The sequence below is a fragment of the Chelonoidis abingdonii genome, chromosome 21 (genome assembly GCF_003597395.2).
Source record: "Chelonoidis abingdonii isolate Lonesome George chromosome 21, CheloAbing_2.0, whole genome shotgun sequence".
In the NCBI taxonomy this organism is placed as follows: Eukaryota; Metazoa; Chordata; order Testudines; family Testudinidae; genus Chelonoidis; species Chelonoidis abingdonii.
In genome coordinates, this window is record NC_133789.1 from 7,869,701 (window position 1) to 7,887,659 (window position 17,959).

A 17,959-nucleotide genomic window follows, 5' to 3' on the forward strand; every position below is an offset into this window, starting at 1 on the left:
AGGGGATGTACACAGGGCTGGAAATTCACCCCGGCCGAGCCCTCCACAGGCAGCAGGGGTCAGCAGCAGGGCAGCAAGCTGGGATGCAGGTTCTGATCCCGGCTCTGCCACTGACCCGCCCCGGCCCCGCTCTGTGCCTCAGTTTCCCCTCCCACCCTTTGTCTGCTCTGCCTATTAAGACTGTATATTCTGTAGGGCAGGGACAGGGTCCGTGCAGTGCCCAGTGGAAGCCTCGGGTCCCTCTGAGCCAGCTCTGGGCACTCACACATGTATCCGAACCTGTCCCATCCCACCTCCCGCTGAAGCATCTGTTTGGCTTTAGATGCCCCACAACCCCCAGGCTGCAGCATCCATGCTTGCCCGGCTGCCAGGCTCCCCCAGCCCCTTCCCTCTGCACTGTGTTTATAACCCTGTAGGACACCAGCCTGCAAAGACCCAGGAACCCCAGGGATGAGGTTACGGGCACGGGCTGGCTAGGGGGTGCAGTTCCCAGGTCTATCCCTATCCTCGTGCCGGGCCCAGACAGCACCACAGTGCGATGCTGGCACTGCTGAAACGCCAGCGGCTTCCCTCCCACCCGCTCCTCTTTTACAAACCTCGTCCCCTGCGGGGAAAGAGACTCATTGCTCTGCGCCGCACATCCCCACGCACTCCCGCCCGCACAGTGATCAAATATTCAGCAGCGAGAGGCTTTGGATGAGTCATGCCTCAGAAGCCGCAGCAGCTGGGTACAATGCGGGGGGGGGAGCTGTGCCGGGGCCGGAAGTGGGGAGCAAAGCGGGTGATGCAGGGAGGTGGATGAGTCACTCGCCCCTCAGAGCCGTCTCAGATGAATGGGGAGCTGGCTTGGCAGGCAGCAGACGCGGCAGAGGCGGAGTTGAAAGCCGCAGAGAGCTGGGAGGAGCTGGCTTGAATGGCTGGAGCTGGGCAGGGTGGGCAGCAGGTGCCGGGGCCGTGCCAGAGGGCGCAGGGCTTTGGGAGGGTGAGATCAGGCGTGAGATCACCCAGGGGACACGTACGGCTGGGCACGAGACGTAGGCATCCGCACCAGAGCGTGGCCGGGCATGCAAGCAGGCCGGGACTGTGGCCAAGCATTTGCCCCTCCGCTGGCTGCGTCTCTGCTCTGCTCATGCCCTCAGCCCTGCAACTGGGGCCACTTCCCACTGCCGGCCCGGGGGGTTTGTCAGGAGCCAGCACTAGCCATCTCCCAGGTGCCTGATGATCTCACTAGCCCCGTCTGCATAAGCTGGATCCAGCTGGCTGGGGCGAGCGCCTGCTACCCTGCCCCGCCACAGCCGGCTGGCTGGGGCAAGCACCCCACCTCCCAGCCCCCCTGGCTCTCCCAGCAACCCGGTGGGGAGCCTCAGGAGAGAAGGACGCCCTCTCCCCATCAAGTCCCCAGCGCAGCCCACCATGAGCTCGACTCATCAATGGGGGATGGGGAAAGCTTGGATCCGGACCCACACGGTAATGGGCCAAGGATACACGCCTGGATCCAGGCAGGCTGGAAGGATCTCCAGGGCAAACAGCTGCCCCATCCCTGGCTGGAACGGCGTGACCCCGGCAGCCAGCTAGAGTCAACATTTGGGGTGAGCATCTCCCACTGCTGCTCCCTCCTCCCAGGGGTCACACCTATGGTGGCACATCGCCCACTAGCACAGGGTCACCCTCCAGTAGCTGAGGCGCAGAATAGGATAAGAGCCTACTACAGGTGCCAGCTGGGGGAGTCACTCCTTTAGACCAAGCAGTAGAAGCACACAGCCTCAGTGCTGACAGCCCTGGGTTCGAATCTGCCTGTCAGCCTGAAGAGAGGGGCTGTTTTCCTGTCAGAGGGGGAGTAAAGTAGAGGACACCCTGGTTCATTTAGGGGAGCAGTGGGAGGGGCTCACCTGCTTGTAAGCCACACCCAGCTCCTCCACCTCCGGTGAGTCGATGTGCTCTTCTTCGTCCCCGCTCACGCCCCCCTCGTCCTTCACTGGCTCGCCGCCCTCGTCCTCCTCCAGCTCATCCTGCGTGCTCTCGCTCTCCGGCGAGCCATCCACCACGAAACCCACTGGCCCCAGGGGCACCGTGTCCTCCAGCAGTGCCTCCTGCTGCTCCGTCAGCTCCTCCTCCGTCTCCTCTGGGTGCGTGGTGGGCTGGCGGGGCAGCTCACCCGTCTTGGTGATGATCTTTAAAGAGAGGGGCAAAAGTTCTTTGGGGCATCTAGGGGCACAGGGGGTTGGCTCCCAGGCCACGTACAGCAGCTGATATGCCCTCCCCCGCAGGTGGCACAAGGGGAGAGGGGTTCTCTGGTGATTGACAGGTTCAATCCACCCATGCCCTGCAAGCCACCTGCCCTGCCCACCCCATTCCCCCTGCCAACCTTGCCAAGCTGAATCTGCTGCTGTTGCTTCTGCTTCTCGAGAAACTGCTGGTGCTGCTGCTGCATGACCAGCTGCTGCAGGGCCTGGGGGCTCTGGGGCAGCGGGGACGACTGGGTGCGGCTCAGCGGGCGGTGCCGGGGTAGCTTGTTGACCGTCCGCATGTTGGTGGAGATGCGCTCGCCTGTCACCAGCGGGGACTGGCCATGGAGCGGGACTGGAAGGAGAGGGCAGAGGGTCAAGCCTGGCACAGGAAGCCTGATCCAGCGGTACGGGGGCTGCTGGTCAAGACACTGGAATGGGAGTCAGGACTCCTGGGTTCTCTCCCCAGCTCTGATCCCTGCGTAGGTCTGGTGCTTACGTTTCCCCTTCTGCGCACCACGGAAAGCCCTGCCGACAGTGGTGTAGCTGAACACGCAAAGGGCTATTCCAGGCAGCAGGACGGCGGCACAACCGGGAACAGAACCCTCCACCCCAGCCCCCTGCTGCAACCTCAAGGCAGCTTCCCTTCCCAACAGGCTATCCACCCCACGAGCCCTCTGGCCTGCCTCGAGCTTGGCCCTGCCCTATGCCAGCCTGGCCTGGGCCCCCCGCCCGCACTCACCGGCGATCAGCGTGTTCTGCTGGCGGGCCTGCTCCAGGAGCAGCACGTGCTGCAGCAGGGAGGCGTGCCCATGGCTGTTGGTCTCACCCTCCAGGGTGACCCCCAGCAGGCAGCCGGGGATGGACGAGGTGCTCATGAACTTGCCCGTGAGGGCCCCGCCCTGGCGCAGCGACTGGATGGCCTGGCGCTCCGCCTCTTGCTGAGTGGAGAGCTTCGGGGAAGCCTGCAGGGGAAGGAGAGAGAATAGAGAGTGTCTTGCGGGGGTGGGGGCTGCTCCTCTGCAGACCTTTGCCCTGCCCCTGAATGCTGGCCAGGGATGGGAGGGACAATCACATCCCCTCGCCCCTCCCCAAAACACACCTCTGGCTGCTCGGGGCTCCCAGCCAAGGCAGTGGGCAGTAGGGTCTCCTGCGGACCACAAACCCGCTGGGGTTACCAATGAGGAAGGGGGGTATTAGGACCATGAATCAAGTAACGCCCCCCTCCCGGCCACATCCAGCTCTGTCCCCATCTCTGCCCCTGTCCCCAGATGGCCGCAAGGCCCTGCCCCAGTGCAGGTGGAGCCGACAAAGCTGAGTTACCCAGGGGCTCAGTGCTGGGATGTGTCCCATGCCCTGTGCACCTTGGATGGCAGCAGGGCGCCCCATGGCCCTGCAGGCAGGCACGGCTTGAGGAGCTTGGTGCCAGTCCCTAGATCCGCCTGGAACCGCCTGTGTTATCGAGGGTTAAGCCCTGGGGCTGACACCCCCAGCCTGAGCTGAAGGACCCGCTCTGCCGACTGGCGTCACAACCACTATCACCACCAGGGAGACCCCCACCACCGCAGAGCCATGCCCGGCGTGTCCACGCTGCCACACACCTGAAATCCTGGGCTCTTCACGGTCCACCCCAAGCGTTTTCTGCCTTTTCCCCTCTGAAAATCTTAGACACAGTCTGGGCCCTCAGGCCTCCACGGACCCCAGGTTAAAACCCCCTGTTCTAGACAGACCCTGGCTGGACAGATGGACTCACTCGACTCAGTTACTCTGAAGTGACCAGCGGCCTGTTGGCTCCAGCCCCAGGAACTGGCTTTATCTCCGGGCCGGACGAAACCCCCCTCCCCCCCAAGCCCCTTCCCATCTGAACAGCTGCTCGGACCCTCGGCTCACAGGGATGAGGTCTCCACTTTGTCTAAGCTGCTCATGGAAGCAAAGGGTGTGGCTGGAGCACGCAGCAAACTCTGCCAATGCACCGTCACACCAGCCTCTGGTGCTTCCGCATGCCCCTCCGCACCCACCGCTCTGCCAACGCACCTGAACCTTGCCCTGTAGCCCCCTGCCCCTGCTCTCTCCCAGGCGTCTCCCAAGCATGGGAGAATCGGAGCCGTGGGCCAAAACCGGCTAGAAACGAGGCAGCGAGTGCCCCACTCCTCCCAGCTGTGAGCCCAGGACCCATTCCGCAGCCGGGACCTGGGCCCACCCTAAAGCCGGTCTGTTGTGTTTTCGGGGAACAGTCCATTTCTCTAGTATTATTCTTTGCTCGGATTTGCTAATTACGGTTTAAAACCAACAGCACCAGAAGCAGCTGAGGAAAGCCAAAGGTGACGGACGCCCCTATCTGTCTGCTGGGCTGCAGTTAGTAACAGGGGGAAGGAGGGGACCGGCTGGAAGGACAATCACTTCCAAACAAGGTGGGTGGGTTAATCAGGCAGTACGGGGCATGGTTAGGGATCTTTGGGCCAGACACAGCTCTCCAACCAGGAGAGCCCAGCTGCCAGGAATTGGAGCAGGTCTGGGGTTCACAGAGCCACCAGAGGAGACCATCTGTACAACCCGGGCCGGAGAGTTTTACCCGCTTACCCCTGTACTGAGCCCAATGATCTTAGGGCCCTAAATGCCACCGAGACTCAGGCTCCAAAGCACCAGGTTTGCAAAGGCCTTTCTGCACTGGGTTCTTCAGTAGCACCTGTGTGGGATGGGTGGGTGCTTGGTGAGGGCAGCGTGATGGGTGGGGTGTGATGGCCGGGTGTGTGTGTGTGTCTGATGGACCTGTGGGTGTGTGTACATACATGTGGGGGGGAGAGGGGGCAGACCTGTGTGTGTGAGAGACACAGATGGACATTTGTGTGTGTGATGGACTGGTGTAGGTCTGGGTGTGTGATGGACCTGTGTGTGTGTCTGATGGATATGTGTGTGTGTGTGCGCATGTGTGTGATGGACCTGTATGTGTGATGGGGACCTGCGTGTGTGTGTGTGTGTGCGTGCACGTGTATGTGTCTGATGGACCTGTGTGTCTGTGATGGACGTGTGTGTGTGTGTGTGTCTGTGATGGACGTGTGTGTGTGTGTGTGTGTCTGTGATGGACGTGTCTGATGGACGTGTGGGTGTGTCTGTGTGTGTGTGAGATGGGGGGCATCGGGCAGGAGGGTGAGCACTCCTCAGCCTCCCTGGCACAGCTACATTTGGTTCAACCCACTGTCGGAGGCAGCACCCCAGCGAGCGGAGCCGCTGGGACCAGGTCAAGGGGGGTGGCGCAGGCTCCGGCCAGTACCAGCACCACAGAACTGAAGTTGGCCCTTCAGCCCAGGGTGTGCGCAGAATCAGCCGGGTCAGAACCGGGTCCCCAAAGGAGCTTGGCCTGTCTGGATAAAGTGCCTCCCTCCCTTGGGGATGGAAGCAGCCTGACCCGCCGGTGGCACAGTGGGGTCCCAGAGAGACGCAGCCAGTCACAAGGGGCTTCCCTGTCTGGAGTCCAGCTCACTCCTGAGGGAACATCCCCAGGCCAGGCGAACAGCCCCACACCTCCCTCTGCAACCTCACCCCTAGCTAGTTCACAGACCCATTCGCGGGCAGCAGTGGGTGATCAGAAAACTCCCCACCCTGACTAGGCTGGAAGTCCCCACACCTCGGCCCACTGGCCCCACACATCCCCAAACTATGGACCCAGTTCCAGGCTGCACTAAGTCCCAGGGCTTGCAGCTCTGCTCTGGGAGCAGGGCGGGACCTGCCCGTGCATGGCTGTCTGACCGCACAGGCTGGCAGAGGGCCGGGTGGCAGATACAGAGAAAGCCATTTAAAAACCACCCCCAACAATAATGAGAAAAAGCAAATGAAAAGATTTCAGGGTCTGTTCAAAAGCATCCAGCGGTCCAGATTTGACTCCCAGTCTACCTATTAATGACCCCCACTGCAAGGTCAAGCTTATCTCTAATGGTGCGGGGGCCCGGACTCCTGGGTTCCTTGATGGGCTTCCCCACCATCCTTTCCATCCGTGCGAAGTGGGTGCAAAACGGCTCCCGGCTCAGACTGACGACACGCAGCCCCCGCCCGGTACTGGCGCACGGGACGACGCAGCCCTGGTGAGCCCCGAGGGTGCACCCCCTACCCCCCAGCATGGGCACAGTCTGTCTTGCTCTCCCTAGCACCAGGCGCTGCAGTCCGTATGGAGCTCTGCTCCTGTTCCCCCTGCTGCCTCCATCCTCGCATGGGGCCGGGGAGAGGGCGGGTTGCCGCATGTTTGCGCCCGTACTCACGTTGAGGTGCGAGTTGGTCACGGTGACCGTTGCCTGCAGTCCCAGGGAGATGTTAGGCAGGGACGGGGAGGTATAGAGACTGAGCTGGCTAGCTGAGCTGTCCATGGCCAGGGCTCTGTGCTGGGGGAGCAGCTGCTGCAGAAAGGAAGGAAGGAAGGAAGGAGGGAGAGGGGTGGGAAAGAAAGAGACAAGGGTAAGAAGCTATGTAAGCGAGAGAGGAGGACGGGGCAGCAGCTCAAGTGCGGCTGGTCAGCCCTAGCCCAAGAACAGGACTTGCTAGGACAGCACTAGCCAGCAGGGGGCGCTCTCTTCTACCGCAGGCGTCAAACAAGCAGACTAGCCCAAAGCTCGGTCCTAGCAAGGGGCTTGGAGGGTGGGGGGGAAAGCAGCATGTGGCTGGCGACCGGTGGTCCCTACAGTCGCGGCTCAGAGGACAGGGGGAGCTTGCTGACTCCCATCACAGCCCTATCGCAGCCCCACAGCCTGGCACCTCTCGAGCTCCTGTCCTTGGATGGGCTGGGATCCACCCCCCAACTCCCACTACTGAATTCCGATACGGTGTGTAACATGTCAGCTCCGGCACCCCAGGGAGAACCGGACCAGCCCTGGCACCCAAGGGGGCGCATGCCCTGCCCCCTCCCCTAGCATCCCAGGAGAACCTCCCCCTACTTCCACCTCTGCTCAGCTCTAGCACCCCAGCAAAGGGTGCACCCCAGCATGCCCTGTTCTCCCCCCAACCTCCAGTGAGCACCCTCCCTACTCGGCGCTGACGCTCCAGAAGCCAGACTTCGTTCCACGTCCAGTGAGTTTCATGGATTTGTTCAGCCCACGTAGCCCCCAAGCGAGATGTCCCCTCGGCGCTTCCAGCCTCGCCCCCTCTGCTGGGCACTGAAGCCCCTATCCATGCAGCAACCTGCACCGGGGAGCTGAGCCCCACTGCAGAAGCCTGGAGCAGCAGCTCAGGCTGATCGGGGATAAGAGACATCTCTGCCGCAGCCATGGCTGACCCCAGCAACTCCACAGTTAAACTCGCCAGATGGGTTCCCTGGGCGGGCACACACAGGGCCAGTGCAACCCATTAGGCAACCGGCACTAGCATTTGGGGGGCGGCATTTCAGGTCCTTTGGCGGAGACTGCAGCTGCCGGATCTTCGCCCACCCTGGTCACCGCTGGCATTTGGGTGGAGGGACCCAGGGCAGGGGGGCGCGGGGAGGGCTGCCTGCAGCAAGTAAGGGGGGCGTGGCACGCAGGGGAACTGCTCCCCACCCCAGCTCACCTCTGCTCAGGGCTGCCCAGAGGAGCGGGCAAGTGAGGCAATTTGCCCCAGGCCCCGGGTCCTGCAGGGGCCCCGAGAATTTTTCGGGGCCCCAGAGCAGGGTCCTTCACTAGCTCTGGGGGCCCCACAAAACTCTCACAGGGCCCAGGCCCCCGGAGCTTCTTCCGCTCCGGGTCGTCATTGGCTATTCGGCGGAAGGACCCCCCACCGCCGAATTACCACCAAAGACCCAGCACTTCAGCGACGGGTTCCGCTTTGGTGGTAATTCAGCAGCGGGGAGTCCCAGCCGCGGGTCTTCGGGGTACTTTGGTGGCAGGTCCTGGAGCAGAAGGACCCCCCTCGCCACCAAATTACCGCCGAAGCAGGGGCCCCCCGCCGCCGAAGACCTCAGGCTCCCTGAATCCTCTGGGCGGCCGTGCCTCTGCTCCGTCTCCTCCCTGAGCACGCTGCCCCACTCTGCTTCTCTCCTCCCAGGCTTGTGGCGCCAAACAGCTGATTGGCACTGCATGCTGGAAGGCGGGAGAAGAGAAGCCACGACGGCGTGCTCGGGGAGGAGGTGGGGCAGGGGTGAGCTGGGGCGGGGAGCTGCCACACGGCTCCCCAGGCCCGGGGGAGCTGCCATGGGGAGGCGCCTTAGGGCAGAGGGGGGGAGCTGCCACATTTGTTTGATTGTGCGTCGGTGGGGGGGCACAAGGTGGAAGTTTCGCCTAGGGCACGAAACATCCTTGCACCCGCCCTGGGCACACAGCCAGCCCTGCCCCGTCACTGTCTGTGCCCTAGCTATGTGCTTGCCTCCCATTATCTCTCGGGTTTATACTGGGCCTGGCTGAGTTAACTGTGATCCTGGGTGTGCTTCCAGCTGCTCCACGAGAGCGGGAGAGAGGGGGCGTCCCCATCTCTCCCAGCAAAGCCCCTGGATCACGACCAGCTACACCAAGTGACAGCCCAGGGACCACCGTTGAAGCAGTGCCCTCGTGTGTTCGTTTGGGGAGGGGGGGGGAAGAGAGATGCAGAGACCTGAACAAACCTATGGCACAAGCGGGTTGTATTCGGGTTCGGACCTGGATGTTTGCAGAGGATCTTGCAGGCTGTGGGACCAGGATAGGGAACCCCATGATGACGAGCAGCAGGGCCTAGCTGACAGGCTGATGGTGGAAGCCTAGAACTCATGTCCCCCTGAAATCCAGCCCTGAGCCTCACCAAAGGGCCCGTGGACACAAAAAACCGCTAGCTGTGCTTCGAGGCCAACGCAGGGCTGTGTGCTGGTGAGGAACTCCGTGTTCGCAAACCAGAGCACACCCAACCCCACCCCATGTCCTGTGAGTGGAACGCCCCTGTCCAGCACACACATGGGGGGGGCCAGCTTGGCCACCCCAGAATGGTCCCTTTAATTATTTAAATCAGGGCCTTCAATCTACATGGGGCAATTGCACCAGGGACCTGCCCACCGAAAATGCCTCGGAGAGGGAAGGGTAATTGACCAGCTTCCAGCTGAAGGAAATGGAACAAGTAAACAAAGGGGAATGAGGTTTAAATGACCTCCCGACTTTGGCGAGCTCATGTCACTCGGGTCCCGAGGAAGGTATCTGGGGCAGGTAGTTTGGTCATTGGCTGTTTCGGTTTATTTTAGTTTTTAGGCTACATATGTTTTGTTTCTCCAATGGCAGCATCCCAACTGCAGAGGAAGAAAAAGCCCCCATCACTGTCCCAGCCCCAGTGAAAAATAACCTCCAGATCCCCAAAACTCTTTCCCTACCCAGCCCTTTGGGAGTCACCCCACTGCGGCGAGCGAGAGAATCAGCGCCGTTTCCACTAGCAATTCCGTCGTCCGACTAGCATCCACCCAGAGACATGCCTCGCATGCGCGTGCGCTTCGCTCATGTAACGCGCCAGTGACGTGAAGCCCCCGGCGAGCCCCACCACACGATACTAACCCTTTCCTCCTGGCACACTGCAGCCCTCCTGTAGCCAAAGAAAAGGTTTAGAGACAAGACGGAGGAGAGGAAAACGTCCTTGACGTTCCAATAGCCACAAGATATGCCTAGAAATTGGGGATAATAAGGAAAGGACCAAGCACGTATCAAAGCAGCGTCGTTGGAGACGGGGCAGTTCCACTGAGGAGAAGAGTTTTCAGCTCTGTGGTCAGGGCTCGTGCTGAAGAAAGCAAGCGAGGACTGGGGTGGGGAGGCATAGTGCCCCCCCAGGGGGGCTCCTTCTCCGAATCTTACCTCGGTGTGGATGTTGGGGGCAGAGCCAGTGAAGCCATTCTCAGCGATGGTGCTGTGGGAGCTGTTCGGGGAGCTGGGACCGGACCCTGGGGCGCTGTTACACATGGAGGAGACTGCAAGAGAAAGGGAGAATTGCACACACAGCCCAGAGGCCCGATCCCCGCAATGCTCCCAACGGCCAGGCCGATCCAGAGGTCGTTCCCGGGGGCCAGTAACTAAACCCTGCAATCTTCGCTGCCCATCCCAAGCGGGCTCGCCTGCCCTGGGCATCCAGCATGGACTCGAACCAGCCCTGAGGGCCAGACCAGCAAAGGCATCAATCTGCACCAGCAAATTTGGCATGGACGTCTGCACAACTGACCCGCCGGGAGTCTGAGAGGAAGGGATGCTGCCTTTGGGCAAGATTTCCCCAGCATCAGAGCACTCCTGCCACACTGGGAGAGGGGTGCAAGAGTGTTGTCTAGATGTTAGACAGGAGACTCCGCAGGAGTTCTAGTCCCTGCTCAGGGAGCGTTCAAGTCACTGCCCGTCTCCATGCCTCAGTTTCCCTGAGTGTTGTTTCTCCTCGCAGGGGTAGGGCTGCAAGGGTTACGTTCTACAGTGTTCGTCAAGCACTTTGCAAGGCCTGAGTGGACGGAGCTAGGAAAGGATGAAATGTAATTACTATCAGCTGACCCCAAAGGATGGGCACAGAGCCGGGATCAGGGCATGCGAAATCCCTGACACAGGACCCATTACAACGAAGGCGGCTTGACAAGCGGTTGCTAGTATTCTCGCTCTGCATCGCTCCCTGCGTGGACCGGAATCGGGGGGCTGGCCACACAAGCAGTTGTGACCATGAGCTCTGTGGTCCCTCACAGCTGGAACAAGATCATCTCCCTCCCCAGCCCTGGCCCAGAACCCCCAGGGCTATGCCCTTGTATGCATCAGTGCAAAGCGGGGGTAAGCCGGTTGCAGACGGAGTCAGTAGCATCTGGAGCAAATGGCTGCGCGGGGGAAACGGTGGGATTTTAACACGATCCCAGATGCAATGCACCAAAATGAAAAAAAAATCCCATCTTCCCACATGGCAGGGTGGGAATGGCCCCCCCGCGAGTATCCCCGTTCCCTGGCTGTGGCTGCCCCCGGCCATCGGGCACCCCAGGTTAGAAATCCAGGTCAGCACAAACCCCCCATCCAGACAGGTACGGAAACAACGGTTCCCAGCCTGCTCTGCACCACCCCCAGCCACTGTCACTAGGGCGGAAGCAGTTCTCCAAGCACCACCTCCATGCAAGAGTCAGCAGACGGGGTGGATCCTCCATTGCCTTCACCGGGATGCTGATTTACATCAGTGGACTTGCCCCAGCTGCGGATCTGGTCCACTGACGCGCTGCGGATTGACACCGCCCTGTATCTCAGGTAGATAAGTACCTGCCGCTGCCCTTGACGTCTGCCACTGCTAGCAGCCCCGGACCTCGGATGTTATGTAACAGCAGCTCAAAGCCGGCTGCTGTATCTGCCCCCGCCCCCTCCCCAGCAAAACATTTCCTTAGAGAGCAACAACAGATGCTCCTGGATTATCCTCCCCTTCTCCCCTCCCCACACACACAAAATGGCTCCGCACAGATTACAGGGCCTCTGGTTTAATTTCTTCATTCGATATCAACGCTTGGTTGCATAACAGCGAGCAGGCTGCAGCCTCGCCAGAGGAGCTGGGGCGACCGGCTCATCCCTCATGGAGCTGGGATCCCATCGCTGGGGGCAGGCCGGCCTGGGTTTCAGAGGAGATGGACGAGCCCGAACGCCAGCAGGTGTCAATCAGTGCAGCTCTGCCTGCATCTGTGCAGACTCCAGGGGGCCGGGCACAATATTCAATCCAACCAGGAGATCAAATACAAGAGGGAAGCAGCAGCCGAGCCCACAACCCCACCCAGCCCTTCTGCAGAGATCATCCCTAAAAATCCCCATCACAGAATCCACGGTCCCGCCCCGCCCCACCCCATTCACCCCAGTGCAGGTGGAATGGCTTTGCAGGCAATGCCTTTATAATTGGCTCCAGATTAAGTGCTTATTTTCTATTTACCAGGTGACGGGAGGCATGAATTTCAACATCCAGGGGATGCCTGTCAGCAGCTCCCTCTCTCATAAACCTTGGGTGGGTCAGTTCACCCAGCAGAGCTGGTGGCAGGCAGCCTTGGACAGACAGATTCCACACCACACAGGGGACAGATTTTCAAAAGAGCTGGGCCACCTGTGTAAGTCAACAGCACCCACACGCAGGGCCCAGAGCTCAGTTCCCGCTTGGGTACTGACGTCAGAACCAGGTTTTCACAATGAGCCCAGCACCCAGCAGTTCCCATTGTCACTCAACCAGCATCTGACGTGCTTTGGAAAATCCTAGCTCAAAGCCAACATGAAGACACCAAGGCAGCCCATCAAGCCTCTCCTCTTCCATCTTCGCTCTCCACATGGAAATTCACTGCCACGCCCTGGTCTGCGGGGGAAATAGGCAGGCGGGGGCTGGATCAGTCACCGGCTCTGGGCCAGCCATTTACCCTGCAAGTTGCAAACCCGAGTAGCAAACGACAGACGCACACGCACAGTCAAAGGTATCGACACAGCCTATAATCCATCCTCGGATCCACCAGTGTCACCCAGGCCTTGGATACCCAGAGAAGTTTCTTTGCTATAACCTAAGACCTGGTCTGCTCTTAAAATGTAGATCGACCCAACGCCGTAGCTCAGGGGTGTGAAAAAATTCACCTCGCTGAATGCCGTAGTTAAGCCGACCTAGCTGCTGCGGCTCAGGGAGGTGGATTTCACCTCCACTGATGAAAACCCCCTTCCATCGACATAGGAAGCGTCTGTACTACGGCGCCGTCAGCCACCGCAGGCAGTGGTAGTGACCGTAGCGTAACTGTAACCTACGGCGGATAGTTGTACAGGGACAACTCCCGTGGAGACAATCTTATTTCAGCATAAGAGGATCACGTACGGAAGGAGGCTAAACCACGCTGAGAAAAACCACTCAGGGCTGAGAAGGTCCATACAGGGATTATACGGGTATAACGAGACCTGTACGATATCGGTATAACTGGGCAACCGTACCCATGTAGACAGCCTTTAGGCTCCTAAATAACAATAATTGGAGATATTCTACCTCCTAGAACTGGAAGGGACCTTGAAAGGTCATCAAGTCCAGCCCCCTGACTTCACTAGCAGGACCGAGTACTGATTTTTGCCCCAGATCCCTAAGTGGCTCCCTCAAGGATTGAGCTCACAACCCTGGGTTTAGCAGGCCAATGTTCAAACCACTGAGCTATCCCTCCCCACCACTGTAGAAAGTTTCACTAGCGTGCACAACCGATCAGCCCTAGTGTGGACATGGGCAAAACCATCCTTTCAAAGAGTCCCGCGAGTGGTTTAAGCGACTCTAGCAAAAGAACTCTCTTGCTGTGTCTCCGCTAGGGAAGTTTGCTCTACAGGTCTCTCCCTTAAGGGAGCATCAGCCAGCTTCCGCGCATCCATGCCCCAGGAGCTAACAGGACGCTCCCAATGCAGAGCCGACTGTGCACTCAACACTCACAACCGCGCACGCCAACCAGATGTTTCTCTATTTAGTTTCTCCGGGGCTCCAGGCAGAGACCAGTAATTCTAACGGAACCCTCTCCCCGCATCCCGAAGCTCAACGAGGTGAAATGACAAAGGAGATTCCCCCCCCTTCCCGAGCAAAAGGAGCATGCACCTTGCGCTTGCATTCCTGACAACTGCATGTTCAAATCAGGCACACAGTTGTGCACACAGACGGCCGGCGATCTCGCTGCACACAGGGCAGTGGGATGATATCCAGCAACGCAAACCAGGCCTCGATTCTCTCGCTAGGAGCAGTGCGCCACCCGGCTGATGTTTGTGGGGAAAGCAATGAAAGGACACAGTCTCTGTACTTCTCTCTGTTTAGGATCTACCACTCCCTTCCCTGTCCTGTCTGAGCCCCAAGCAGAAATTCAAGGTCACCGTGTGGGTCTAATCAAAGGCGATCTCTCCCCGCCCAACCATTCCTTTCAGAACGTCACGTTCTCACCCCTTTTGGGTTCAGGTTTCCTGCAAAGTAACAATGGATTGGAGCCCCGGCTGCGAACACCTCCGGCCCCTAAAGCCTTGTTCCTCACGGTGGCTGTTTGCCATGCGGCCAAAGAACAGCTCTGCTGGAGAACACGCTGAGCACCAATTAATAACACTTCCACGCTGCAGCAGTTTTCAGCCATTGACCCCCAAGTGTTTTACAAAGAGAGGCGGCAGCAGCAGAATCCCCCACACATGGGGAACCTGGGGTACGGAGAGGGGAAGTGACTCACCCACTAGAGTAAATCAGTGGCACAGCTGGGGTTAGCATCCAGGAGTCTGGGCTACCAGCCAGGTGCTCAAGTCATTGCCCACTGCTGTCTCCCCTCCCCTCCCCTCTCTTCTCTAGACCAGACCAGACACAACTTTTGTTTAATCAGAATCAAAGCCCCGTGCTGAATGAACAATGTGCCGATCGACAGCCCCCACGAGTCTGTCCCACAGACCTCACTCACCCGTGATCTCAATGGCTCTCTTTTTGAACGTGCTGATGACGGTCCCGTCTTTCCTCCGCAGCAGGGGGCTGCTCCTGCGCTCGGCCACCTTCTGTTTTAATCGCGAGCGCACTTTTAAGTTGGGTTCCGAGGCTAGAAGGGGAAAGGAAAAGCACCATGAACGGGGCCCACCCTGACTCACTGCCTTCCAGCCCCCCGCTGGCAGCTCCGGGCCCCTGCCCGGCCCGTGTGGCTACAGCAGCCTCCTGCCGGCTCTCAGCTAGAGGGGCTGTGGCTGAGATGACAGCAGCTCACCCTCACCACTCCATCCCCTATTCCTGCCAAAGCCTGGAATATCCTTCCTCCCCCTTCGCCTGTCATGCTGACCCTTCCCCCAGCAGGACCCCTGGGTGTCCGTTGAGCCCCCCAGTCCTCAGGGGCTTTCTTCACCCACAACAGCAGGCCAGCCCCTTCTAGAAACCAGCTGTTTGGACTGGATTGGGGCAAGCAAGTGGTTTTGCCTCTGGGTGGGCGGGTCCAGTCCAGCCTGGGGCGGTAGTGAGCACCAATCGCTGCCCTCTGATGGCTGTTTGGTGGGCCTCTGGGGCAGGGGTCTGGTCCATAAAGCACTTAGCACCCTACCCTAGGGGCTTTGCAAAGAGCTCAGGGCCAGGTTTGCCAGGGCTCCGCTCCCGAATGGGGCCAGATTTCCAGACAAGCTCAGCTCCCAAGGTGCACCCTGCGGGCTGGACTCTGATGAAAATTTGGCCTCTGATTCTGGTGCCTAAATGAGAACTGGGCTCTTGTGAATATTAGGTCCTATATTAATAATTACAGCCCTCCCCAGGCTAGGGTGAAGCTGTGCTAGCTACAGGCACAGACTCTCCCCACCTTCCTCCAGACAGCATCGGTCTCCATGGCTTGACCTCTCTTCTGGCAAGGGGGCCAATTACGATGGTCATTTTTGTGACACCAGCCCAGCGGGAACTGTACCGAGATCCGCCCAGCTCATTTCACTCAGGCTCCCAAATAGCCAGCAGGTGGCAACGCTCTACAGTCAGCTACCGCCCTGGGTTGGATTCGAACCAATGGCCCAGAGGCAAAGCCGCTCTTGTTCACCCCAGTGCAGCCGACCAGCCCCACCGAGGGGGACTGTAAGTTTTCCTTCCCCTCCAGCGGCACTGACCGGTTTTCCGGAGCGGAAAGTCATCTCTGCTGTCGTATGTGCCGAGTAGGGGTAGTTTGTAGGAGGGCGGTGTTCCCGGGCTGCCTGTCTGGGGAGGGGAACTCTGGTCCAACGAGGTATGATGGGCTCCCCTGAAGAGACAGGCCAGGAAGCAAAGCTGTTAGAGACCTACCCCGTTGTGCATCCAACCGGCCATAGAGAGACAGGCAGCCCAGTGCCCCAGCCCGAGTGCACACTCTCTCTGATCCAGCCTCTGTCAGTCCCACCCATGCAGAGAGATGGGTCTATCTGAGCCTACCCATGACCCTCTCTCTCCGCCTGGCCGGGAGTGCCCTCCAGGTGACACACAGCGTAACTCAGGACCCATTAACCCTAGCGGGGGGACTGTACATATTGGGTATCTGGAGGTGGACAGGCAGAAGCAGAAGCCCGCCCACTGCTAAAGAATGGCCCTCCAGCCTAAGGGGAGGATCCACAGGACCTCAGAACCCAACTGATTCCAGGGGACAACTAATTAGAGAAGAGGGACAGGAGTGCGGTCAAAGAGTCATAAGAAGGGAGCCTGATGGGGACACCGAGCAGAGAACCCCGGACAGCGCCCACTGCTACTCGAAGGCGTGAAGGGAGCCAGTAGACGCCGCCCAGAGGAACTCCGCCCGGATACGTGAACGGACCAGGGACCGGAAACAAGCCCCACAGTCACCGGAGTCTCCATCGGCCAGCCTCCTCTCCCTGGTCGTGTAGACGGCTTTTTTAGCCAGGGCGAGGAGGAGGTTCACCAGGAGGTCCCGGGACTTCATGGGGCCACGGATAGGGAGTACGTAGAGAAGGAGGTGAGGGGAGAAGTGCAGCCAAAAACGCAACAGGAGATTAGTGAGGAGCCGGTATAAGGGCTGCAACCTGGCGCACTCCAAGTAAACGTGCACCAGGGTCTCCCTCACGCTGCAGAAGGGGCAGGTGTCTGGGACAGGGGTAAACCGCGCCAACTACACGCCCGTGCTCACGGCCCCATGCAGGAGCCGCCAACTGATGTCCCCGGCAGGCCTCGGGACCAGGGTGGAGCAGAGGCTGGCCCACCGGGGGCAGGGGGACTGTAGCAGGGTGGTTACCCTGCTCCTGCCCTGAAGGGGTTAAAGCCAGCCCTGGGAGAGGGCTGTGGCTGGGGCAAGAAGCCTGGGCTGACTGGGGAAGGCAGGAACAGCTGGGGCCACGCTCCAGTCAGGGCCAGCTGGTCCCTATAGGAGGCTGGGAGCCAGAAGCCCAAACAGTCTCCCTCTGCCTGTAGAGGGAGAAGGGCCTGGCTGCAGGGAGCTAGGCACAGGGTACCTGAGTGGGGCAGGGCTGGGGAAAGGCAGAGGAGCTGGGGAGCTCCAGCCTCGAAAGCCCCAGGCTGTGGCCTAGCATTGGGCTAATAGGTACTGGGGGTTGCAGAGGGCAGCCCAGGGGTAGGCCAAGGCAGCAGGTCCAAACCCTCCTTGCCAGTGATGCGTAGGCTGATACTGCAGTCTGCCCCAGGGCGTGGGGGCTAGACAATGACTGGCAGTAGCCATATATTGAGGCGAGGTGGGGATAGAGGGTGGGCGTTCCCTGGGGAGGGGAGACACTAAGACTGAGGACTACCAGGGGGCAGCACTCCATACACAAGGGCACTGGGTCCAGGGAGAGACACGGGGGCCAGGAGACAGGCGGATCACCAGCCTGCAGAGGGTGCTCTGGAGCTGAATTGAGCTAATTCCCTGAGAGACCAGCAGGAGGCGCCACAGGGGTGAGTCTGCAAGTCTACAGGGACCTAAGTGACAACCCGACCCCCAGCTGCCTGGATGGGACTGAGGCGTGTCTCCCCTGGGTTCTACACCCTTGGGCCGAGCAGGGGGGGCCGTGATCTAAACAGACAGAGCTCGCTCCAGCCAAGGCTGCGATGTGGGACAGGGACACAATTCAAACCCAGCCCAGTCCTGGCTACGCTCCAAGACCCAATCACATTCTAACCAGGGCAGGGGGACAATTGGACTGTGAGGGAGTGGCAGAGCTCGGAAGAGGATCAGGAGGTGGGGGTGTTAACAATCTCTGTGGGGTCCCTGGGCAATCCCGGGCCAGGGTGCGTGGACCCTGGTGAAAACACAAAATGTTACTGGTAAGCAGGAAGGAAGTGTGGGGGAGGGGGATGGCCAATCAGAGATCTGTTTTTAGCCACCTAAGTGGATTTATCCCCTAAGCATCCCTGGACTCAGGAAGTGGAGTAGGTCACAGCAA

The 17,959-nt window shown here is 59.8% G+C and overlaps 1 protein-coding gene across 12 annotated transcripts in view; it reads right to left on the minus strand.

Moving 5' to 3' along the window:
* Nucleotides 1–17,959, minus strand: part of HDAC5 (histone deacetylase 5) — a 109,331-nt gene that overhangs the window by 24,126 nt on the left and 67,246 nt on the right. For 6 of the 12 annotated variants that reach the window (XM_032791527.2, XM_075059611.1, XM_032791528.2 and 3 more), the window contains 7 exons: nucleotides 15,707–15,837; nucleotides 14,542–14,673; nucleotides 9,983–10,095; nucleotides 6,479–6,613; nucleotides 2,968–3,190; nucleotides 2,366–2,580; nucleotides 1,890–2,171 (listed from right to left, as the gene is read on the minus strand). In XM_032791527.2, coding sequence (XP_032647418.1) covers nucleotides 1,890–2,171; nucleotides 2,366–2,580; nucleotides 2,968–3,190; nucleotides 6,479–6,613; nucleotides 9,983–10,095; nucleotides 14,542–14,673; nucleotides 15,707–15,837 — 1,231 coding nt within the window. The remainder of the gene's footprint in view (nucleotides 1–1,889; nucleotides 2,172–2,365; nucleotides 2,581–2,967; nucleotides 3,191–6,478; nucleotides 6,614–9,982; nucleotides 10,096–14,541; nucleotides 14,674–15,706; nucleotides 15,838–17,959) is intronic. The other 6 variants (XM_075059610.1, XM_075059612.1, XM_075059609.1 and 3 more) reach the window with 2 other exon arrangements.